This window comes from Zootoca vivipara, chromosome 2 (genome assembly GCF_963506605.1).
Source record: "Zootoca vivipara chromosome 2, rZooViv1.1, whole genome shotgun sequence".
Taxonomy (NCBI): Eukaryota; Metazoa; Chordata; class Lepidosauria; order Squamata; family Lacertidae; genus Zootoca; species Zootoca vivipara.
In genome coordinates, this window is record NC_083277.1 from 67,539,055 (window position 1) to 67,562,976 (window position 23,922).

General features: G+C 44.0%; 1 protein-coding gene across 7 annotated transcripts in view; it reads left to right on the top strand.

Annotated features, from left to right (window-relative positions):
• The first annotated feature begins 1,152 nt into the window (after positions 1-1,152).
• LOC118080370 (core histone macro-H2A.1) overlaps positions 1,153-23,922 on the top strand; it is a 50,665-nt gene continuing 27,895 nt past the window's right edge. For 2 of the 7 annotated variants that reach the window (XR_009557146.1, XM_060271664.1), the window contains exons 1-2: positions 1,154-1,431; positions 14,551-14,758. Coding sequence is in view for 4 of the 7 variants with exons in the window: in XM_060271664.1 (XP_060127647.1) it covers positions 14,587-14,758 (172 nt within the window). In the remaining 3 variants the exon portion in view is untranslated. The other 5 variants (XR_009557144.1, XR_009557145.1, XM_035105481.2 and 2 more) reach the window with 5 other exon arrangements.

Sequence of the window (23,922 nt, forward strand, 5' to 3'; positions counted from 1 at the left end):
TCATGAATACAAAAAAATACTATCAGGTTGTTCTATCGGGAATGTCACATGAACAGTAGGCTGCTTATGCAATGGAGTTCTCCCACCTTCTTCTCCTGCCTTCACCCACCCACCCTGCACTTCTGAAAGAGTCCCCCTGAAGAGGAGGAGAACCTCAGGAAAGGCCTGCAATGTGGTGCAGGGGGATGCAGAGGAGTGAATGGGGGTATTGCCAACAACCGGGTGCAGGATGCAAAATCAAGCAGAGCTGGTAGAAGAGATTACCGTATGTTGTGCCAGCTTTATGCGGTCCTGGGCTGTTTACAGTAAGGGCCGATCAGTTTTAATAAATCACTGATCCTGAACAGCCCAACCTCACCTTACACTAACCTACAAAGTCCACTTTGCAGAAGCTTTGTATAAAATTAAGAGGTTTTTCTCTCATGCCACGACACTTGAACGTGGGGTCATTCAAATGTTGAAAGATCCAGGGCGGACAACAAAAGAACTTCTCACAAACGTGAAATTTGCTACCACAGGACGTAGCAGTGACCACCAACAGGGATACCTTGAGAAGATGACACATTCACAGAGGCTGGCTAGCCACGACGGCTGTATTACTTAGCGTCAGAAGTGCTTATTACGCCCATATCCTGCTTGCAGGCTTTCTACAGCCACTATGGGAACAGGGTGTTGCACTGGATGGGCCTTGGGCCTAACCCAGCAAGTGTTTATTATGAGTCCCAGCGGGGGAATCTATAAGAAGTGATGTCCTTGCGCACTTTGTTGGACAGGCGAGTGGCGACCCCGCGGCCTCCCTCCGGAGAGGCGGGGAGCGAGGCGCAGGTGCTGTTCCTGCACAGAGGGAAGGGCTGCGTGCACGTCCAGTTATCCGAAGGGGGAGGACTAAGCCGGGTCTAGACACCGGCCCTGACCCCCTGCTCTTCAGCGAGCGCCTCTTAGGGGCTAGCGCCTTGGGGCTCTTCCGAGGCGCCGCAGCCGAAAGCGCCCACTGCGGGGAGGCGAAGCGGCGGAGGAAGCGAACCGCCGGATTCGTTGCGTCCCTCCCAACTTCACGCCATTGGCTTCTCCCTGCGAGGATGGGGCGGGGGTCTCAAGGGCGCGACTGCGGAGCAAGGCCCCGCCTGTGTCCTCCTCAGCCGGCGGCGGCGGCACCGCAGGAGGAGGAGGAGGAGGCGCCGACGGCTCTCCTGCCGCGCTCCTTCCCTCACGCCGCGCGCCCCTCGGCGAGGCAGGCAGCAGGCCTGGGCGCCGATTGAAAGGAGGGGATGTGACGAGCGCTGCGCTGTGCATTGTGGGACTTCATGCACATTACAGTCGGCTTGTTCCAGTTTACACGGCGGCTGAGCGAATTGGGGAGGTGCAGGGAGACATATTGCTGCCGCCGCCGCCGCCGCCGCCGCCGCCGCCGCCGTTGCTGGGATCTGCTCTGTAAGTGATTGACTGACGCCCCCTTCCTTTGCCCCGGACCCTGTCCTGCGCGAAACCTGCGGTCGTTGTTTGAGCACAATGCGATTTCCCTGCCAGCCGCTTGCCCTGTTCGCTTTGGGGCGGAGGGGTTGGGATCGAGCGGATCGTCCCCCTGCCTCCCTTTCTCTCTGTGTCGTATTGCAACACTTGCAACACCTGGAGGTGGTCCTTTGGGGCAGGCACCTGCCTTGGGTGCGGGCGTATCTTTGCAATCCAGAGAAGCTCCCGACAGGTTCCAGGAGGGCGTTACTGGTGGCGGTGTTATTGTTGTTAGTGGTATTGTTATTAACCGAGGCTCCTGTGATTCCACGATTGTTTGCAATCTTGGGGGACGTAGGCGAAAAGGGATTTCCTCCGATCCGAATCCGGAGCGGAACCGAGGGGGTTAAAGGAGAGCGGAGAGACTTCCCTGCGCCCTTAAGGAAACAAAACTCTCCTCTGCGCGGTGTCGTGGGGGATTTCTTGCTCCGATTTCATTCTGGGCTAGGGAATCCGGATTTCGGGAGTGGAATGTGGCCCTCGGATTCCAAGAATACGCGATCGTTTGCACAAGGGTGTTAGATCATGCGAAGCTAGACTTCTGCCCCAGCCACCCACCTCCTTTTCTTTCCCCTTCCTCCTCCTCCTCCTCTTCCTCGGGTCACTGAGCACGAGAAGATAATGCACAGAGACTGCAAGCTGAGTAACTAGGAAGCGGCGGAGGACATATTTGGTACGTTTCACTTTCACATGACATGGCCCAAAGTTGCTTGTTTGCAAATTGGGAAGGGCAAAACCCGAACACGCATACACACAAAAAGAGAAAAGCTGCTTAGAACAAAGTGGGAGAAAACAGTGGAAGGGGCACTGTGCAGGGTATTTTATCCAGAGCCTGTGATTGTTGTGCTTGCTGCAATGTGACCAGGTCCTGGAAGTGTGGGATGGGAGTGGTTACTCCTTGCAGCAGAGGGCTGCCAGAAACATGGGTGATCGGTCTACCCATTTCAGTGTTGCCTACACTGACTGACAGCAGCTCTCCAGGGTTCCATGCACAAGGCTTTTCACAATCTCCCTAGAGATGCTGGGGATTGAAACCTGGACCATTTGCCGGCCAAGCAGGTGTTCTACCGCTGAATTACAGCCCCTCCCATAGGTATTTTAAAGAGCAGAGTACATGACAAAAAAGAACAAACCCAATGCACTTTGAGACACAAACTGCTTAAACTGACCTGATCCTGTGGACTTCGTTCCATTGCAAGGCCCTTATTGCATTGTTGCATACTCTCTTATTGGAGGACTGCTCTTGAGTAAATGTATGACAATGCTGGTTTGCAAGCTGCATCACTTTTCTTGTGTGCTAGCATTTAATTTGTGGATCTCACCGTGCTTCTTTCCCTGTAATGCGAATAAATATTTAAACTTTACTACCTGGATGACATAGGGACCCAGGTGGCACTGTGGGTTAAACCACAGAGTCTAGAGCTTGCTGATCAGAAGGTCGGCAGTTCGAATCCCTGTTGTTTGGTCCCAGCTCCTGCCCACCTAGCAGTTTGAAAGCACATCAAAGTGCAAGTAGATAAATAGGGACCGCTCCGGCGGGAAGGTAAATGGCATTTCCGTGCGATGCTCTGGTTCGCCAGAAGCAGCTTTGTCATGCTGGCCACATGACCAGGAAGCTGTCTGCGGACAAACGCCGGCTCCCTCGGCCTATAGAGCGAGATGAGCGCCACAACCCCAGAGTCGGACACGACTGGACCTGATGGTCAGGGGCCCCTTTACCTTTACCTTTTTACCTGGATGACATACACTGTCATTTGACGCTTGTGGATGTGGGGGCCAAATTATGACCTTGGCTTATATCAGAAATGACTCCATCTATCCCCTTGTCTATAGAGCTTGGGTGAGTTTCAGAGCATATTCAAATTGTGTCGTCTGTCGTGATTTCACATTTCCCCCATCTCACCCAAGTGTTCATGCTTGGGTTATGCAATTGTCACTTAGCAACAGGTGTGTAGGGATTGCTCCAGTTCATGTGCTTTCCCCCCTCTTGTTTCTCAGGGACTGAAAAATAAATAAACCAAAAGGCAAGTCTGTAATTAGAGAAAGAACACCTGAGTGTAAAGGAGGTTATATATTTAAGCAAATACTGTATTCAACTGCAGGTGTCTTGTATCCATATATTGTTTATGGGGCTACTCATTATTGGAAGTAAAACAATACATGAATAAATTCAGCCCAAGGATTCAGTGTAATTTACATGTGACATACTTGCTTTTGCTTTGCTTTTTGCATTGCTTTTGACATATTTTGCTAAGATCTGAGTTTGTTTTCTTGTTCTGAACTTAGCTGGATAGGGGAAGTAAAGGGAAATACAGCAATGCTCTCAGTTTCTATATTATCTGTAAAGATTGAATATGCCACTCTGTGATTGACTTAATACACATGTGGGCTAATTCTACTCCAGATTTACTCCAGTGTTACTGAGAACATAATTTAAACCAGTGACATTAAACACTGAAAAATGTAGCTCAGGGGTTCGTAACTTGAGCACAAAATGATGCATGCACTATTGATTAGAAAATATATCAAACATTTATGGAGTCATAGGAATATAGTGCGTACTTTGGGAACCATTCCAATGTCATAAAATAAATTCTGTTGCACAAAAGAGAGTTCTTGGAAATAAAAGGGGCACTCCATTATAGTAAGTAAAGAGGATGTAGACTTTTGCGGAACTAAAAAAAAACACATGAGTGCTTCTAACTTTAATACCAACATTAAGGGATTTTTTCCAAGTTGCATAATTCCTTCTGATTACAATTTGTTTTTTTGGGGGGGGGACTTGGGCAGGTGTGGGTGTCCTCCATATATTGTTGAACTACAACAACCATCATTTGGTCCATGAGCAAATGGGAAAGTCCAGGTACCCTAAGTCTTCTCTTTAACTGAGGGGTGGAGAACCTGGCCTCTCAGGGGGCCAAATCTGATAGCTGAGCAGGATGCCCACCTGTCCATTACATGATGTCACAGTGACATTAGCAAAGAGCCCTGTGTGGTGTTTTGGAGTGCCATTCATCAGCAGGCTTAAAGCCACTGCCTATCACTACACCAGTGTGGTGTAGTGGTTAAGAGCAGTAGATTCATAATCTGGTGAATCTCCGCTCCTCCACATGCAGCTGCTGGGTGACCTTGGGCTAGTCACACTACTTTGAAGTCTCTCAGCCCCACTCAGCTGACAGAGTGTTTGTTGTGGGGGAGGAAGGGAAAGGAGAATGTTAGCAGGTTTGAGACTCCTTCGGGTAGTGATAAAGCAGGATATCAAATCCAAACTCCTCTTCTTCTTCCTCCTCCTCTTCTTCTTCTGGGATGGGTTGTGTAGTTGAATTCCCCTCAGTTCCCCACAGGGAACTTAGTCATGCAGCTGATCTCAGGTGTGAGGCTGGTGGGTGTGGTTTCAGGGAAATGGCATCATGGTACAAATTGGGACCCTGGTTGAGGCATATTTGGCATGCGGGCCAGAGGTTGCCCAGCCTGACTTAACTGGTTCTAGAATACAGATCTGTGTAGCACAAGTCTATCTTCCTCAGGCTGTTTGCAGCCAAAGTACAGTTGTAATGGCAAGTTCATATCCCCCCAGCCTGGGACAGCAAACAGAGGAAGCACAGAGACTGGGTGTAGTGGAGTAGGATAGGAGGGAGCAGCTACACTATGCATGTTCAGGTGGAAGATGGTTGATACAGATCAGGTTCTCCACTCCTTGGTTAAGGCACTTGCCAATTTGCTCCTGGACCAAAAAGCACAGAAATTTTAACTCAAGGTTCCTGTAATAATTTACATGCCATGGAAGCAGGAAATTATTGTACACCCTCGATGTATATTGTGCTGCTTCTTCGCACAGTGTATAAGCAAGCATGCAAATATTAACTTTGAACCAAAATGAACTTTTATCTGGCTCTGTAATAAATGAGGAGCATTGAAAGTACAGATTCAACAAATGGCAGATTCAAGGTCAGCTGTAGGACTGCTCACAAGAAAACCTCTCCAGTATTAAGTAAATGCAGGAAGAGGAAGAAAGGCAGCCTCTTTTAGTCCTGATGCTGATACACCCAGTGACCCATGCCCCTTTGGCACCTGCACGTGCAGCAAACACCCAAAAGGGGTCCTTTGCACTCGGACAGATGCTGTATGTGAGGCCATCAGTGGGTGTGTTGTGAGTCAGACTAGTGAGGCAGTCCCTCTTGCACTTCACACGTTTGCTGAACATGTGGGAGCTTTTCCTGTGAACCGTCCCTTTGGGCTAAAATCGTAGCCACATACAGGAGAAATTTGCCCATTGAGGGTGCAAATGGTCATCTACTGCATCTCAGCCATTTTGTACTGATGATTTTCTATGTTGAATTTTCCATGCCAAGTTGGGAGAAGTCTTCTTGATTTTAATAGATAGAATGTCCAGGGTTTGTTCCCTTAACTATCCCATATCCTTCACGTGCAGCCTCCATAAAATAGCACTGTGGTGTAAGCCAAAACTGGCAGAAGGAGAAAAAGAGCAGTATCCAAAGTTTGCCTAATGCAGTCCCGGTTAGCCAGGGCTGGCCTTTTCGAAGCTGTATTTAACTACAGTGCAGGGCCAGTGTTGCTATCCCTGCTCTGTCCCTGCCTTCGGGAAGTTCAGGGAATTGAGAGGTGGGTAAGTGCCAACAGGAGCATAGGGGACTATGGAACACAGTATGAGAGAGGCAATTTTTATTGTTTATATTTATTTTGGCAAGCTATAGCGCACTTAATTACAACCGTCTCTAAGTGGTATACAAGTAACTCAGCAATACAACAATAAAAATAAGTTAAAATGCTTTCTGGAATGATGATGATGATGATGATGATGATGATAATGATAATTCATGGTGTCTTTAGTTGGTGTCAGAAGTTCCAAAGGAAGGGATTTTGCTGGACCTCAGCTGCAATGGAGTTCTAGAAAACCAGGCCCACATTACTGAACACACAGCTCCTGGTGGACACGAGGCAGGTCTCTCAGCCATGAGGGAAAACTAACAGCGACTCCCCCCAAGACCCTAGTGATCAGGCAGTCCTCAAGGTATCCTGGACCCAAGTTGCAAGGGCCTTGCATTAAGACAAGAACCTTGAACCTGGCCCCGGTATGGTGAGGCAGAGCTGTCCCCCCCCCCGCGCCGCCGCCGCCAAAATCCAGTGTTGCTGCAGCTTACCTAGTTGGTGCTGAGTTGGTACAGGTGGTGAGGTCAGGGCTGCATAGATGCACTGGCAGCACTTCCACTGATGCGTCCGCACAGCCTTGACCTCTGCCACTTCCCCACCCCACTGCTATCCAGGTAAGCTGCAGTGACCTCGGTGTCGAGAGGATGGCTTCATGGCTCCGCCCTTGTGCACCAGCCGCTATTGCCCTTACCATGTTTGTGAAGATAAAATGGGCCGCTTGAAGGAAGAGTGGGACAAATCCGCTTTAATGTGCGAGGCTGAAATAATAGTATCTGGTGGTTGCAAACAAAGCATTGTCTGCTGGCAGTGAAGAGAAGGTGATGGAAAAGGAAACACACCAAATGCCTCTCTAGTTCATCTTGGCATTTATCCAGTCCCAGGAGATCATTATCTAGTGTGAATGCCCCATTGATGCCATTTTACATATCTAGCGAAATCGGTCATCTGTGTATGAAGGCAATTACTGTCCATATGCATGCTTACCTTGGACCAGGCAAGCCTCTGCCTCAAACCTATTAGGATGAATGTTAATTGCTCCGCTGAAATCAACTCGGCATCTGATTGCCTATTAATAGCCTGCCATTACCTTGACCCTCTTACAGTTCGGCATTTGCTTGACCCTCTTGCCAAGTGTTAGTCAGATGCTAGCCTAGCCAGTGTGAAATGAGTGGCCCAAAAGTACATGCAGCCACAGCAGCCTTCTGTAAACAGTGAGGTTTGGTGGCCAGAGATCAGATGAGTAAGAGTGTGTTCCTCCCCAATCAATCCAGAAAGTGACAACAAGTCTTCTGAGCATGCTACAGGATTTTTTTTGGGGGGGGGGGAATGTAGCTCAGCAGTAGAACATTTGCTTCGCATGTGTTAAGGTCCCAGCTTTAGTCCTTGGCATCTCCAGGTGGGGCTGTGAGAGACCCTTGTCTGAACCCCTGGAAATCCACTGCCGTCAGTGTGGATGGGGCTGAGCTAGATGCACCAATAGTCTGATTGCTGCTGCTTCTGTTCCTGTCTTAACTACATAGCAGTCTGATACTTTGTCTGTGAAGGCTGTGACTTCAACAGCTGTCACAGAATCCTCAATGAAGCAATGAAAACCAGGGCTGCTCTGCTTGGATCTTGCAACCTTTCAGCTTCCACTAATTAGACAACTGGGCCAAAGCAAACAAGATGAATTTTAACAGGGAGAAATGTAAAGTACTACACTTGGGCAAAAAAAAAATTGAAAGGCACAAATATCGGATGGGTGACACCTGGCTTGAGAGCAGTACATGTGAAAAGGATCTAGGAGTCTTGGTAGACCACAAACTTGACATGAGTCAACGTGTGATGCAGCAGCTAAAAAAGCCAATGCAATTCTGGGCTGCATCAATAGGAGTATAGCATCTAGATCAAGGGAAGTAATAGTACCACTGTATTCTGCTCTGGTCAGACCTCACCTGGAGTACTGTGTCCACTTCTGGGCACCACAGTTCAAGAAGGATACTGACAAGCTGGAACGTGTCCAGAGGAGGGCAACCAAAATGGTCAAAGGCCTGGAAACAATGCCTTATGAGGAACGGCTTAGGGAGCTGGGCATGTTTAGCCTGCAGAAGAGAAGGTTAAGGGGTGATATGATAGCCATGTTCAAATATATGAAAGGATGCCATATAGAGGAGGGAGAAAGGTTGTTTTCTGCTCCAGAGAAGCGGACACGGAGCAATGGATTCAAACTACAAGAAAGAAGATTCTACCTAAACATTAGGAAGAACTTTCTGACAGTAAGAGCTGTTTGACAGTGGAATTTGCTGCCAAGGAGTGTGGTGGAGTCTCCTTCTTTGGAGGTCTTTAAGCGGAGGCTTGACAGCCATCTGTCAGGAATGCTTTGATGGTGTTTCCTGCTTGGCAGGGGGTTGGATTGGATGGCCCTTGTGGCCTCTTCCAACTCTATGATTCTAGGGTAAAGGTAAAGGGACCCCTGACCATCAGGTCCAGTCGTGACCGACTCTGGGGTTGCGCGCTCATCTCGCATTATTGGCCGAGGGAGCCGGCGTATAGCTTCCAGGTCATGTGGCCAGCATGACAAAGCTGCTTCTGGCAAACCAGAGCAGCACACGGAAACACCGTTTACCTTCCCGCTGTAGCGGTTCCTATTTATCTACTTGCATTTTGACGTGCTTTCGCACTGCTAGGTTGGCAGGAGCTGGGACCGAGGAACGGGAGCTCACCCCGTCACAGGGATTCGAACCGCCGACCTTCTGATCAGCAAGCCCTAGGCTCAGTGGTTTAACCACAGCGCCACCTGGGTCCCTTTATCTCTATTCTATTCTAATTCCTACGGCTGCTTTCGTGATTTGCTTTGCTGAGGCCCACTGGAAGCCCCCTTCTCTTCACTCCATCTTTGCCAAATTGCAGGCAGCAGTGGCTGCTGCTGAGCAGAAAAGGCAGAGCAGGCCAAGAGTTGCTTTGTGCTGGTCCTGGGGGCCCCTCTGTGCCTAACACTCTTGCCTGTGTATAGAGATGGGCTGTTCATCCAGATTTTAAAGACAGGAAGGAGAAATAAAAATAGGGAGATGCATTTGAATCCCTCCAATAGGCAGTAATTCTGCGATTGCTGATTAATCTGCTTATAGAAAATGGCCTGTATACCTTGCTCTGTGCATAAAGCATGTTCATTTTCTTTCCGGAGGTGCCTAGTTATTGTTTAACACTAATTGGACCTATTGGAACTCGGGGGGGGGGGAGGAAACCCTTCCAATTTGCAGAAGATCTGTTAAGCCGCACAGAAGCTGTATCTCGCACGCCGTATTATTTCTTCAAGAGGAAGTCATGCACAATTAAATGAAGAGTAGGCGAAGCAATTGGGAGACACAGCCATCTACGCTGCGTAGATTTATTGTGATTAGTTGTATGCTAAGGACCAACTTGATGTCACTCTCCAATGTCGAAATTTATGTTTCCATCCATTCTGTAGTTTCAAATGAGGTCCAAAGGTTAATAGCGAAAGTTCCAGTAAACCACCTCCACACCTTATGGTCCCAGTAAAAAAAGGGCCCTAGCTAGGTAGTAGAGCGCATGCTGGGCATGTAGAAGATTCCATATGCAATCCTTGAAATATCCAGCCAAAGGGATCAGGTAGCAGCTGAAGGGTGAGACCTTGGCCTGAGACCCTGGAGAGCTGCTGCCTGTCAAATGACAACAGGGCTAGATGGACAGATGATCTTATCTGGTCTGAAGCAGGTTCCTGTGCTCTTAAGAGATTTGAGAGACAAGAAAACTCAGTGCACTGTATTTCAGGTTCATGATTCAGGCTGTTAATGCCATGAGTTTTGTCAGATTGTCCCTTGATAGTTATCATCACTAAAGGAATTCCAGCAGGTTGCTGTTAATTCCATAGCATCCTCTCCTTGTTAGAGGAGCTCTCTCATCAGGGATTACTCTGTTGATGGACGTTATAGGCTCTGCGCGTGTACGCTGTTTCTATTTCATCTCTCTGAAAAACGAGAAGGTATGTTCAACCTCCCTTGTTCCTGCCAGTAGCTTCTCTGACAAAGAACCATGCTAGCTTTTCAAGAAGTGGAAGACTGGGTAGGGTAGAAACACTCGAGAAAATTGTCTAACTGCCCTCCCTCTTTTTGTTTGGAAGAAATATGATCAGTTCTGGCAGATGCTAGACGGGCATTAGATGGTTTGAACCTTGGTTACATAGGCATTATTCAGATGGAATGCTAAACCACGGTTTAGTGGTATGAAGACAGATCTTGGGTTATGGAAAAGTAAGATGAAAAAAGGGTGTTGACACAGTCGCTCCCAAGCATCCTCTCTTGGTTCTGTGCTTGTTGCAGCCCTGGTTGAAGTACCCAGTGCCACTATTGAGAGTGTGCTATGGAATCATTTTCACCCATGCAATCAACTGATGTGGACAAGGTATTGGTGGCAATACATCCGACCACATGCCCCTTTGACCCCCGTCCCTCCTGGCTCATTAAATTAGCAAAGGAGGACTGCTAATTGCGAGAGGAAGGTCCCTGCAGCTTAAAAAAATACACGTGATTACACCTACCAGAAGGGCCAACTGGAATAAACATCATGCCCCATAAATAACTAAGTCCTGTTCAGATGTAACTGGAAACCATGGCTTTCCTCTACCTGGACAGGTGTGCACAAACTTTGGGCTCAAACAGTCTCTTTCTCTCTCCCCTCCTCCTCTTCTGTGATTGTGCAGAGATAAAAAGTACCCTTTCTATTATCAATGTCACTTTCAAACTCTGGGAACTGTGGTTTGTTTAAACTGTGGTTTAGTAAGAACAATGCAGGATCTGTTTCATCTGTTCATTATAAGCATCTGCTGTGTAACTTAGAGCATGGGTGTGTGTCTGAGTTTGCCAGTCATCATCTTCCCTCCCCACTTCTTTTTCCATTTGTGTTGTGACTTTTTGACTGTACACCTATGGACAGGGACTATTACAAGAATTAATTTTTCATTGATCCTACGTAAGGCACTGTGGTAGCCTTTTTAACTAAAGACTGGGGTGAAAATGCTTTCGTGAATCATGGAGTGAATAACAAAAAACATTAATAACAATAATATTAGTAAGAAAAAGATAACATTTTGCAGCATCTCTGTTTGTAACTGTTTGTAATAATGTGGCTTATTCCAGTGACGGGCAAATGTTTGATCTTTTTTATTTTTCATTTATAAAGGACCTTTTTCTTTTTTAATCGCATTGAAAACTCTGGATTGAAATTCCAGGGTACAATATTATTAGCTAATTGGCCATTTGTGTTCCATTAACTGGACATGAAGTGTCTGAGAATGCTCTGCTCTCCAGGGTTTTTGTGGTTTATGCATATTTTTAAGGGCCATCTTAGAAGCCATAATTAGCCAGATGGTTAATAGAGACTTGCTAGTTATAGGCCTACGAAGATCCATATGGAGGAAAATTTTGTTTTGCTAGGTTGCTTTTCCATGTTAAGGAATGGAAAAGTGGAAAGTGGGGAAAGCTTTCGATATCTTTACTTCATGTTTCTTCCCAACGTTTTCCTTAAATGTGACTTTGAACACATAGAATGCATGTGGTAATAAGCTATGGCTGCATTCCTAGACACACCTGCAAGTAAGCCATGTTGAACTCTGCGGCATGCTTTTAGGACTGTGGTGTATGATTAGTGACCCTAAAAACTGCGGGTATGGCAGCTTGAACAGAGGCAAACCTGTGTTTAGCCACAATCCTATCAGTTGCCTTGGACCTACGCATTTCTCTTTGCTTCATCTCCTTGTTTGGGAAGTCTAGGAATCGAGGTTAACAAGAGTGTGGGAGGATGGAATCAATAGACGCTGGAATTTATATTCATAGTCGACAAAAGACTCCTGGTCTGAAATTTAGACAGGTTTTATGTAATAGCTGAAAGTGTATTTAAAAGCCGGCATGACACGTTAGCACAGGTCAGAAATCGCATAGTAGCAAAAGTAGCAAAATGTCAAAAGTAAGGCTTGCTTCACTTCATTTAGAAGTCAGCTCATCGGAGGTGCCTGGCACATATATTGATAGGTTTGTGTTGCAGGGGGAAGGAGGGAGGGAGGGGGAGAGGGAGAACGAAATGGAGCAAGGTGGGGACAAATAGCTAATGGAGCGAACAAGCAAAAAGAATTCAGAACCTAGACATGATGATTTAATAATCGCAAGGAGGTGAAGGGGGAATTGGTTTGAGAAAGGGGGGGTGATGCTGTGAAAAAGCACCCCTTTGTGCCAAGCCAGCTTTGGGTCACGAGGAGGTTTTCCTATGGCTAATATACACCATTGGGGTTTCCTTTGGCTTATAAAACATTGTTTATAAAACTGTCTATCTCCATAGGGGTGAAGGAAAAAGCCACTACAGGCTTCTCTTACAGGAAATCAAAGGTTTAGGAATTTGGACTAGTTTTCTAAACCACCAGCTCCCAGAAGAGCAACAGTTTCTGAGCTTGTAAACCGCCCCTCTCTGCTGAGCTTTTTAACATTTTAATTTAATGCCTATATACTCTTGCAAAAACACAACTTGAGAATGACAGACACTCGGCAGAACTATCAGCAACATGTTTGTGGATGGTAGTAAATTAGCATGCGATTGCTGGCCATCATTCTCCAGTGTCAAGTCCAATTATGCTGGTGGAAGGAAGTTGTCAGATTGAAGTTTGTGAAACTCCTGCAGGGGTAGGCGGATAAATTCCACAATTTCAAATCCCAGGCAGTTAATTGCAATCCTTTCCCTTTTCCAAAGAGAGAAGTAAACAAAACAGTACTTTTGTATGCAAGCATTCTTTACAGGACTCCACTTGAGACCTTGAGCCTTACCTGGCATTTTATCATCATCATCATCTTCTAAACCACCACTTCAAGGCTATTTACACATAAAATAACTAAAATCAGTTAAAAACATTTTTAAAAAAACAAATGCACTTGAAACAGGATTAAAACCCTAACAAGTGGGCACTCATGTTAAAGACCCAATTCATCCAGGGAAGGCTTGTCAGAACCAAAACGTCTTCAGTTGCTTCCAGAAAATGCAGACAGCGGGTGCCTGTCGTATCTCAACAAGAATGCTGTTCCACAGAACGGGGGCCATCACATTGAAAGCCCTGCTCTGAGTTACTGCAGAGCAGGCTTCTGAGATATTTGGAACGTGCAGGATAAACTGTCCCAATTACTACAGTGATCTACTGACTAAATACGGGATAATGTGGCCCCTCAGGTTACTCAAGGTGTATAGGGACTCCTACCACACCAACACCCAGTAGCAAACTGGCAGCCAGGCCAAATCCCCCAAGAAAGGTTTTATATGCTGGAGGTAGTTTGCCAGTCTTCTTTCAAGAGCTTGAAATGATAAGGACGAGAGTACCTTTGAGCATGTGCAAAGTGTCTCCTTCACAACCGCTAGTCCAGCACATCTGGGAGTAGTTGCTACAGCAGACAATATGATTTTTGCAGGATGGTTACTTTTCTCAGAATGTTCAGTTTGGACATACTTGTCAGTACAGAAGGCAAGATAATCCACTCGTTACCAGAAATACAAAATCTGGGAACAATTCTGTTTGCATCATCAGTGTGTTAAAAAAATAACATTATTGTCCAAGCAGCTCTCCTAACCCGGGTGATGACTGGGAATAGCACCGGCACAGTGTCAGGATTCAAGGCATGTTTTATAAATATTATTGGAGTTTATTTTTGCATGGCCATTGGTGTTTTTACAATGACTTCATTTTTGTATTTGCTACTGTATCTAGTACTGTAAAATTACTGTTTGCTTAAAAAAAATAGAGTAAAAAGTTTAACACCTTGAACAATATAAAGTTGCATTTTGTTTTGTCAGGTGTAATGGAGAGATGAAATACTAAAAATTACCTTCCATTCAATCAGGAAGCATCCGTATTCACTCCTCCCCCAACCTTCATAACTGTTAATTGTAAACAGAGATTTATTTATTTTTTAAAAAAAACAAGCCTGTATTTATATTGTTTTTAACAAACAAACAAATTGTTCTATCTCTGTGGATCAATGAGCTTTCCATCTGCAGAGGGACCCCATTGGATACAACCATAAAGAATAAATGCTGGGATTCTCAGGGTGCTGGATTTTGCACCCAGCGCCAAAGTCCTCCGGCACACAGTCTGATCTGCCTTGCCCACAGAAATCTCTTTGAATGTTATGTTTTAGAGGCACAGATCAGGCCCTAAAAGCCCTACCACTCAACATGGCACTGCAGCTTCCCACGTGATGTATAGCAGTGTTGGAACCGCAGTGCAGTGGAAAGCCTGTGGGCCCGATTTTAAGAGACTTCCGAGGTATCGTTCACCATTTGAAAGCAACTGCCTCAGGCTTGATTTGTAACCTTACCCTTTCCCCCTTTTGTGTCTAGTTTCTAGATTGCTGACCCAGACCCACGTAAAAGAAAATGTCCAGCAGGGGTGGGAAGAAAAAGTCGACGAAGACCTCTCGCTCGGCAAAAGCTGGGGTCATATTCCCCGTGGGACGAATGCTACGTTATATTAAGAAAGGTCACCCGAAGTACAGGATTGGGGTCGGCGCTCCAGTGTATATGGCAGCTGTACTTGAATACCTGACTGGTAAGTTTTGCCTCGACAAGAGCCAGGACAGTTCAGTGGAATCGGTTGCAAACGCGAGAGAGCATTTGCAGAATATAAAAGCAGCGGGTTGAGGCACCTTGGATGTTACATCTCAGTTCAGATTTCTGTGTCTTGGAAGCATTGCACTAGAACTTCCACAGCTGTAAACCCTACATTGCATTTATAATGGGTTCCTGGTAAGATTCGTTAGCTTTTGGTTGAGCTTTCCGTGATGTTAAATTGGACGCCTGTAGTAGGGAGGGCAAATGGTAGCTGTTTGGAGGGCATGTTGGCATCATGTCAGAAGAGGCGAAAGACCTGCAGGCACCAAAGTCCCCTTGTTCCTCTGGCATGCCCCAGTTATGGGGTACAGCCCTAGAGCTGACATTCACTTGCATTGTAATCGACAAGAGGAGAACTTTTTAAAAACAGCAACCGTATGAACCTGGTATAACCCCCCCCCCAATTTTTAACTGTTCTGCAAATGCACAAAATAATGTCCTTTGCCACTAGCAAGCTTCATTAGCTTGAATCCATTCACTAGAGCGGAGCTAGGGAACCTTCAGCTAAAGGGCCACATTCCCTTTTTAAATAACAGTTTAAAACAGGCATCCCCAAACTGCGGCCCTCCAGATGCTTTGGCCTACAACTCCCATGATCCCTGGCTAACAGGACCAGTGGTCGGGGAAGATGGGAATTGTAGTCCAAAACATCTGGAGGGCCGCAGGTTTGACATGCCTGGTTTAAAACAAGCATCCCAAACTGCAGCCCTCCAGATGTTTTGGCCTACAACTCCCATGATCCCTAGCTAACAGGACCAGTGTTTGGGGAAGATGGGAATTGTAGTCCAAAACATCTGGAGGGCCGAAGTTTGGGGACGCCTGGTTTAAAGCAACCTACAACCACAACAGTAAGTTACCACATGCCAGTGGTGGCTGGGGTCAGAAGCAAAAGGGAACAAAGCAACAAATGTGATTTCCCCGCTTCGTGCAGGAGGCTAGTGTCTATGCACAGCCCTCTCTGTCCTCTGCCCAGGCAAGCAGGAAGTGTTATCAGAATTCAGGGACATGTTCCAGCAGGCAAAAACACTCAAGTACGATATGCAGAAGGGATGATAAGGGGAAAGGGGATATATCTAGGGTGAGTCTCGGGAGCCAGAGGGACATGGAGGGCAGGGTTTGGCTCTCAGGCCTGAGGTTCCTCAGCCCTGTATGTCTCTGTTGTATCACCCCCACTGTAGAATCCCCTCCCTCTGGAGGCCTGGATAGACAAACGAAAACAACTCTCTCCTCCTGTGCCTTTGGGGGAAATTAGTTAATACTGTCTAAAGGGGGGGTTGTGTGTGTTTGGGGTGGGGAGGTGCTGCTGTGCTGCTGCATTTTATTAATGATTGGTTTAAATATTTTATTGTATTGATTTATATTGGAAACCGCCCTGAGGTCTTGATATTTGCAAGGAAGGGCAGTCTAGAAATTTTGTAAATAAGCAAATAAACTCATTTTGAAGCTGACCAAACACGGGTTAGAGCTCAATGTCAAGCCTACCAAGTGGCGGTAGCGACGGCGAAGAAGACTTTCTTCACCGCCTCTATTGCATCTGCAGAAAACAGCAGCGGGAGACTTTTTCAGGTGGTTCGCAGTTTGGTGGAACCACCTGCTCCATCGGGCCCAGTACAATTTTGCTAAGTTTTTTGCAGATAAAGTCGCTCAGATTCAGGAAGAGGTAGACTCCACCATGGGAGCAGGGCTGGGGCGGGGTAGTTCTAGAGGACAGTCTAGTCAAGTTGTGTGGGAACAATTTCAATCTGTTCAATCTCCAAGGATGTGGACAGGCTGCTTGGACAAGTGAAACCAGCCACCTGTCTCCTTGATCCTTGCACATCCTGGCTTATAAAAGCTAGCCGGCAAGGGCTGGGCGATGGGCTTCGCAGGTTGGTGAATGCTTCTCTCTGTGAGGGAAAACAGGCTAAAGAGATGGCAGTGTTTTCAGCAAGATGAAATATCCAGAAATGAAGCGTTAGACCTAGGTTCTCAGGATGGGGAGGGATTTGGTAAGAGATTAAATTTGATGGTCCTTCATCTTTGTGGCTTCTTTGAGCAATTTAAGTAAGTTTAAGGATATAATAAACTTTAGAAATCTACCTGTGTAACCCCCCCCCCCAGGTACTCTTAGGTGATTCACTACTTTAAGGAAGTTACTTGTGAGAGGAGTAATGGATTTCTTGAACAATGACGGTATGGTTTAAACAGGTTGCTAAGCTTTACTGTATTGACCTGTATTTGTCCATCTAGCTCAGTGTCATCTACACTTCTATTATTGTAATCACTATGTAACTCCGATGATATACATCAATATATATATATATTTAGATTCTAAACTTCATGCCTTTTATAAAATTGCCTGCACTGAGTATTTTTAATATATAAAAAACCCCAAACTAAACTAGCAACTGAGATGTATTACAAGTAATGTTAATGAGCAGCACATGGTACCTATATATGTATATATATGAGAGAGAGAGAAAGGTTTGCTCACTTTTGTGAGCTGAAGAATCTTGAGCGAGGGATGAATACAATAGAGCATGAAGACTTTTTTGTGGAGGGTGGGAACCATGGGAATTTGTAAACATGGCTTGCAATCCCAGCTAGATTATCCCCAAGGAAGGTATTATAAAGAAAGCCGAAAAGAAAAGGATTCTCTGTCTTTAATTACTTCCATTCCAAGGAACTGAGATTATTGTGGGTTTTAAAAAGGATTTTATTTTATTTTTTACTATTTATGTTTTCTGTCTAACACCCACCCCCCTAAAAAGCAGAACTCAGAAAAGGACATTTGCATGTGTCAGTTTCCCCTGGTGGCTGCATCCATTTAAAATTCATCATGATAAAAAGTTAATATGTTTATTCCAAACCAGAATAATATATTTTGCCCATCTCTCCTTTATTTAAAAGACGGTGCCAATTCAAGCTCCATTAAAGTGTCTGTGAGGATTAGGCTGCCAAAATTATTGTTCACAACCTTATAATAAAGGTTGTTGTCTGCAATCCTCCAATTTTCTGATAAATGCCTCTGTCTTTCAGCTTCCACTTTCATCACGCACCATGTATGGTTTTGACTTCACGGCCTTTCCTTTTTCTTCATTTTGTGTAGTCTGAGCCTAGATTTCTATTGTATGTTGTGGGTTGTGCTGACTGCTGAAAAAGTAAGGAATTGTTGGCATCGCTGAAGGTCACGCAGTATCCCTCGGGACTTTCCTGAACTGACCCTCGCTTTTTGCCTGATAGGGAACAGCTACAGAACATTAAAAAAAGAAGAAGCACCACCTTTGTTTCCAAGGGTGCTCTCAGAGAGCTTCCTTTGTCATTGTTTGGTGAGATTGTGGCAGAGTTGAGAGAACAGGTAGAGACGACAGAGTGATCTGTAGTGGAAGGTGAAATGGCAATAAGATCACTGCCAGATTCAAGGAAAATATAATATCAGAAGCCAAAGGGTGGCATTCAACTACCGGTAAGTTGTTGCATGTGCAGAACAAGGTTCGCTAGTGCAGTGGGGACCCCCCAAAAAACTTTCCTTTCCTCATGTGTCCTGCGTGGACGCTAAATCTCTTTTAGAGAGGGGGGGGGGAAGCCCAGAGGGGGGAAACTCTTGCTGCACAAGCTCACCTTGTTCCATGTCCGATTACTCCATTGAATTCCACTCAGGGTATTCACATTTACATTTTGACTCCAGGCTCTTGAGATTGCTAGCCTACTTTGTTCGTTGCTCATAATCGCCCATTTTTCATACTTGACCTGAAAGAGAAGTTCCAGATTTCAGAAGGGTTGTTATATATTCATTAAGAAGAAACAAATGTTCCTGTGGTGCCTTAAAAGTCTTAATTGCACTTCTTTCATCCTGTCCACACTTCAATCTGTGTCTCACACAGACATATTTTGCTGTATGGATTCATATCACTGGCCATTATAATATAGTTTCCCCTTCTTGCTTGCCCTTGAGAAGTTCAAGAGGCGACAGCACATGAGAGGGCCTTTTCTGTGGTGGCTCCTCACCTCTGAAACGTCCTCCCCTGGGAGATCCATGTCACCCTTTCACTGCTTGCACTTAGGAGGGCAGTTAAAACATCTCATTTTAATCAGGCTTTGAGCCCTGCTATGAATCTGAGTGTTTTCTAATGCTTGTTTTTATGTTTGTGCTGTTGTACTGCTTTTTTTTTTATAAATGCTGCTTTCCTTAGGGAGAGAGGGTTGGATATAAGTTACTTTAAATAAATAAGTAAATACATTTTCCTAACCAGAGGGCGGGGGGGGGGGGACACACCCTGCAGACACTTAGCAGAGTCTCATGTCTTGCAGCTATACCGAAGGCTGTACTAAATAAGAACTAAATAAGACCCAGTCTTGATAGCTTCCTAACCAAAGGGACTACAAGGATCTCTTAGGACTTCCACAAGTCTTTTGTACTAAACATCTGGAGCAGTTTCCCCTGTTGTTTGGTATCAAAACAGACATAGAAAATAAGGCACTGTGTCATCTAATAAACAGTTTTGTAGTATCTTCACTTTTCATCTGACAGCTCCAGAGAGGATCCCTTTATTGCTTTTCAGTCATGTAACATAAGTCTCTTGTCAGCTCTTCTTAGGCTGAATTTTCCCAAGCACATTTCAAAAACATCATTTTCTGGCATTTAGATACAAGACATAATATTGAAGATAAGCCTAAAACTAGCACTAACAAACTCAAATGTGGGGACTGGTTGAGGCTGGGCCAACTTGTGCTGTTAAACCCCAGCTGAAGCAAGGTCTGGATTATCAAGTCAAATACAGTCAACCATAGTTTTAACACTTGTAGGGTATTCTTCTGTGGTAATATTGTGAATTTTTGAATTTGTCCATGGAGTGATACCTGCAGAAAAGGTCCAAACCCAGTGCCCCACCAACTGTGGGAACATGGGTGAGGGCCTTCTCAGTGGTGGCACCACTCAGACTCTGGAACTCTTAGCACATTTGTTATTGGCCTTGTAATAAATTTCAAAGACCTTCCTGTTCCAGAGGCTTTTGGTCTGCTAGGTTAGTTATTCGTTTTCTGGTGCTGCAGAGATTATTTTGCGGTTCTGAATTTGGTTTATGCTAACTGCAGTTTTGCATCTTCTTTTTCTGTTTAATTAGATTTGTTTAATCTGAATGCATTACATTTTCTATCTTTTTTCAGTCTGCCTAGTTTGTTTGTCTGTCTGTCTGTCTGTCCATCTATCTTAATGCAGAAAAAGAACTAGAAAACTTATGGGCATAATTTAAATAGTAGACAGAAATGAAACTTGTGGGAATTTCTGTCAATAGACTGCTCTACATAAAAATAATAATTCCACAGCAAATTAGGAAAGAGTGAAGTTTATAAAACAGCAGGTGATATACAATAACACCCCACTCCTTAAAAAAAGGTGCTTTGATTTACATTGTTCCACAGTTAGAAAAAGTCAGGTAGGGCAAAAACTTGAAATGTCTGCTTTCTCCATTAACATTTTTCCACCACTGTATTTTATTGCCAATCCATTCATTTTGTAAAATTTAAAACATGCACTTTTTTTCTTTTCTTTTTTAAGAGTTCCAGACCATAACTCTCTCTTGGGTGTTCTGGTGACTTTTATGCTTTGTTCTCATGCTTTATGACATCACCAGATTCCCTGAGTGGAGTTTCAGATACTCCAGCAAGTCATTTGCTTGCTATTTAATCATGATTCATTTTCTGTGTGGAAACCTGTCCCAAGCCATTGAGTGCCTGAAAAATAAGAACGTATCCAGTTAGTGCATTTAACCAGTTATCCCAAGTGCTTGCCATGTTTTCTGTCAGAATTCATTATGTGGAAGTGCCATTCCATTCTTCTTTCTTTTCAGAAGGAATGTAATAATTTAAAGGCAAACGACAATCGTGTTTGTTTCTTAAAATGTATATTTTTAGGACAGCGGTTGTAGCCACAGTGATCTGCCATAAAAATAATTTGATTCATAGAATGTGATTTCAAAGTTCGGAGTCTTATTTATAGACTGCATGGTAAGGAAAGGAAGCAAAAAGTTTCTTAAACAATGAAGAATCCATTACAGTGATAGCATTCTTTGGAACATTTGACATATTTCCTGAACATCATTACACATTGATTTGTGTGTATGTGTAGCCTACCCTAAATAGAAAAATCAGGTTGTGCAACACTGAAAAACAACAAAAAAGGATATATAGAGAGATCAATACATTTAGGCTGAGTGGTACAATACTGTACTTTATCTTCAACCTCATCCCTGGAAATAGAAATTCAGCTGAAAGAGAAAGACCTTGTGATTAAGGCTGAAATTCTGCTCACTACCTGGGAGCAAGTCCCATTAAGTTCAGTAGGGCTTACTTCAGAGTCGACATGCATAAATTTGCGCTGTAAATTATTCTACTTTTGAAGCAGAATTTACTCCTTTGCTAACAACACAGGTTTTTTAAGACACTGACATAATTATGGACCTAATACGGGCAAAAGTCCCCCTCCCTCTTGACGTAAATAAGAAATGGGTCATATTAACCATGTTGGGGTTTGCTTGTTTGTTTGTTTTTACAATCAAGCAGTATATACATTTTATGAAATAAATAAACCAAGGAGCTGTGGTTAGGATGCAAATAGCCTCTCAACTACTTCTGTGCATTCAAAGAGCGTTGGATGGTCAAGGATCACGCTTCAGCATCTCCAGGTAGGAATGGGAATGTCCTTTGCCTGAAACCAGTCAATGGCAGCAATACTGAGCCAGGTGGCCCAATGGCCTAAGTCACTTCCTGTGTTCTTATCCTATTCTTGGCTAGTGTTAGCGATGCCAACAAAGAGCCACTTAGGACTTTTGCATTTTGTAGCACTTGGAAATTCGGAATTGGTGGTCCTTCCTGTAGCATTGTTGACAGATTCCAGGGTGGATAAAAATCAATGATTTTTTTAAAAAAATCAAAAAAATCGGATTTTTTTGATTTAAATCGGATTTTTTTGATTTAAATTGATTTTTTTGATTTAAATTGGATTTTTTTAAAATAAAATGCTTTTTGAGGAAAATATATTACCATCCAAAGGTTATTCCATCATGAAATAAAGATTAGATTTTTAATTATGTAGAATTAGGTTGTATATGTTTAATTTTTGGGGTAAATAAATTCCATTAATCCATTCACAATGTCATGCTCTTCCAGAGGTTTTTGTAAGATTATTGGGCAGTTTCTCTGCCTACAAGATATTATCACAGATGCTTGGTTTACTTTTGCAGTTCTCAAAACTGAATTTGACTCAACAGAGATCACATGCCTCTTCTTCACAGCAAAAATGTTATAACATGAACAGAGTTGAGAAAAAGACCTTAATCCTATTGTTCTACAAACCTATGAATACAGAAACAACCCCTTCAGTGCTAAGTTTCAAGAAGTTCAGTGAATAGAATAGAATATTTTTCTGATTGTTTGAAGTGGACAGTATTTAAGTTTTTCATGTGTAGGCTGGCTGACAGTCTAAGTTTCTTAAAATATATATATTTTATTTTTGTTTAGCCAAATTAGTTAACAAACATGGATGTTTGTTTAAGCAAATAACATATGCTGTAATGTTATTATTTCAGTTGAATAAATCTATTTAAATTGTTATTATTAAGGTAATGGTTATTTTTCTCCTTCCTAAGTACAACAGTAAAGTTGTCCAAATATGAATAACCCATTAAACTGGGGATAAAAAACTAATATGAAAAGTTGTTATTCTAAAAATCTTCATCTACTTGCATATTAAAGTTATACCAGCAAGAATTAGTCTTTATGTAGAAAACTATGATTTAAATCAAGCCTTACTGACTAGTGATTTAAATCGTGATTTAAATCATGATTTAAATCAGATTGATTTAAATCAAATCCACCCTGACAGATTCAGTGGTGTAAATGTTTGAGACAGAGATTAACTACCGTCAGAGTGCATAACAAACGATGTGACACTTTTTGCTCAGTACAGTGGTACCTTGGGTTACAGACACTTCAAGATATAGACTCCGCTAACCCAGAAATAGTACCTCGGGTTAAGAACTTTACTTCAGGATGAGAACAGAAATCATGCGGCGGCAGCGGGAGGCCCCGTTAGCTCAAGTGGAACCTCAGAGGTTAAGAACAGTTTCAGGTTAAGAACGGACCTCCAGAACAAATTAAATTCTTAACTCTCTTAGAGTTGGCATTAGGTTGGGGGACTGTGTGTGCCGTACATAAATGTTGTCTTCACGTGTTAATGTGCACAAGATACATTTTAATAAGCAAACACAGCACTCCTTGCAAACTTCTTCAGCTGCTCCAGCACAAAGAAAGGAGAGCGATCTGCAATGTTGTATTATTAAATGCCAGGTTAACCTTTTAGTTTGTCTCTCTTCGTATTCATATGCAAGAGGTGGGTAGGTGGCATGGTGGGCATCCAGTTTGTGTAAAATGCAGGTTTATAACAAATGTCCCTAAAAATCAGAGCATAATCCAAGGCACTGGACTTGTCCTGAGTTGTAAACCAGCCGAGCCAAACCATACACGCTGCATTAGCGCAAGCAACATCTGGCAGTGCTTAGACTAATCATGTTTAAATGCATTTAAAAGTAGGGGGAGAAGCATGTGTAAACTGTTAAGAGTAACAGTGAAGTGTAAACTGGTAGGCAAAGGAAACACCATTTTATATATACACACACATATGCCGAGAGCAAGTGAACACAGGGTGCTCAGTATGAAAATATCAAGATGGCTTGGGCTTCCTGTTAGCAGGCACCAAAAGCAGATTGCACTTCCATTTGAATTCAGTTTCTGCTCAGCTCTTGTAGATTGTGCTCTTTAGATTACTTATGGAGGCTACGGTCCTAAGCGAACCTATTAAGAGAGAAAGCCCCATTGAATGCAATGTATGGTTTACTTCAGAGCAAACATGGCTATAGCATTGGAGTGATTCAAGCACAGCTTCAGACTCCTATAAAAAAAAGTGGGGTGGTTTGCGGATTGAATACGAATGATGGGGAAGAACAGTGCTGACTTTGAGACATCCCCCCAAAAAGGTCTAGTTGTTAAACAGCTTTGACTGTTCCATGTAAATTACATTGCATAAATACAAAGCCTTCAGTTATTTGACGTATTTGGGGAGTTAAC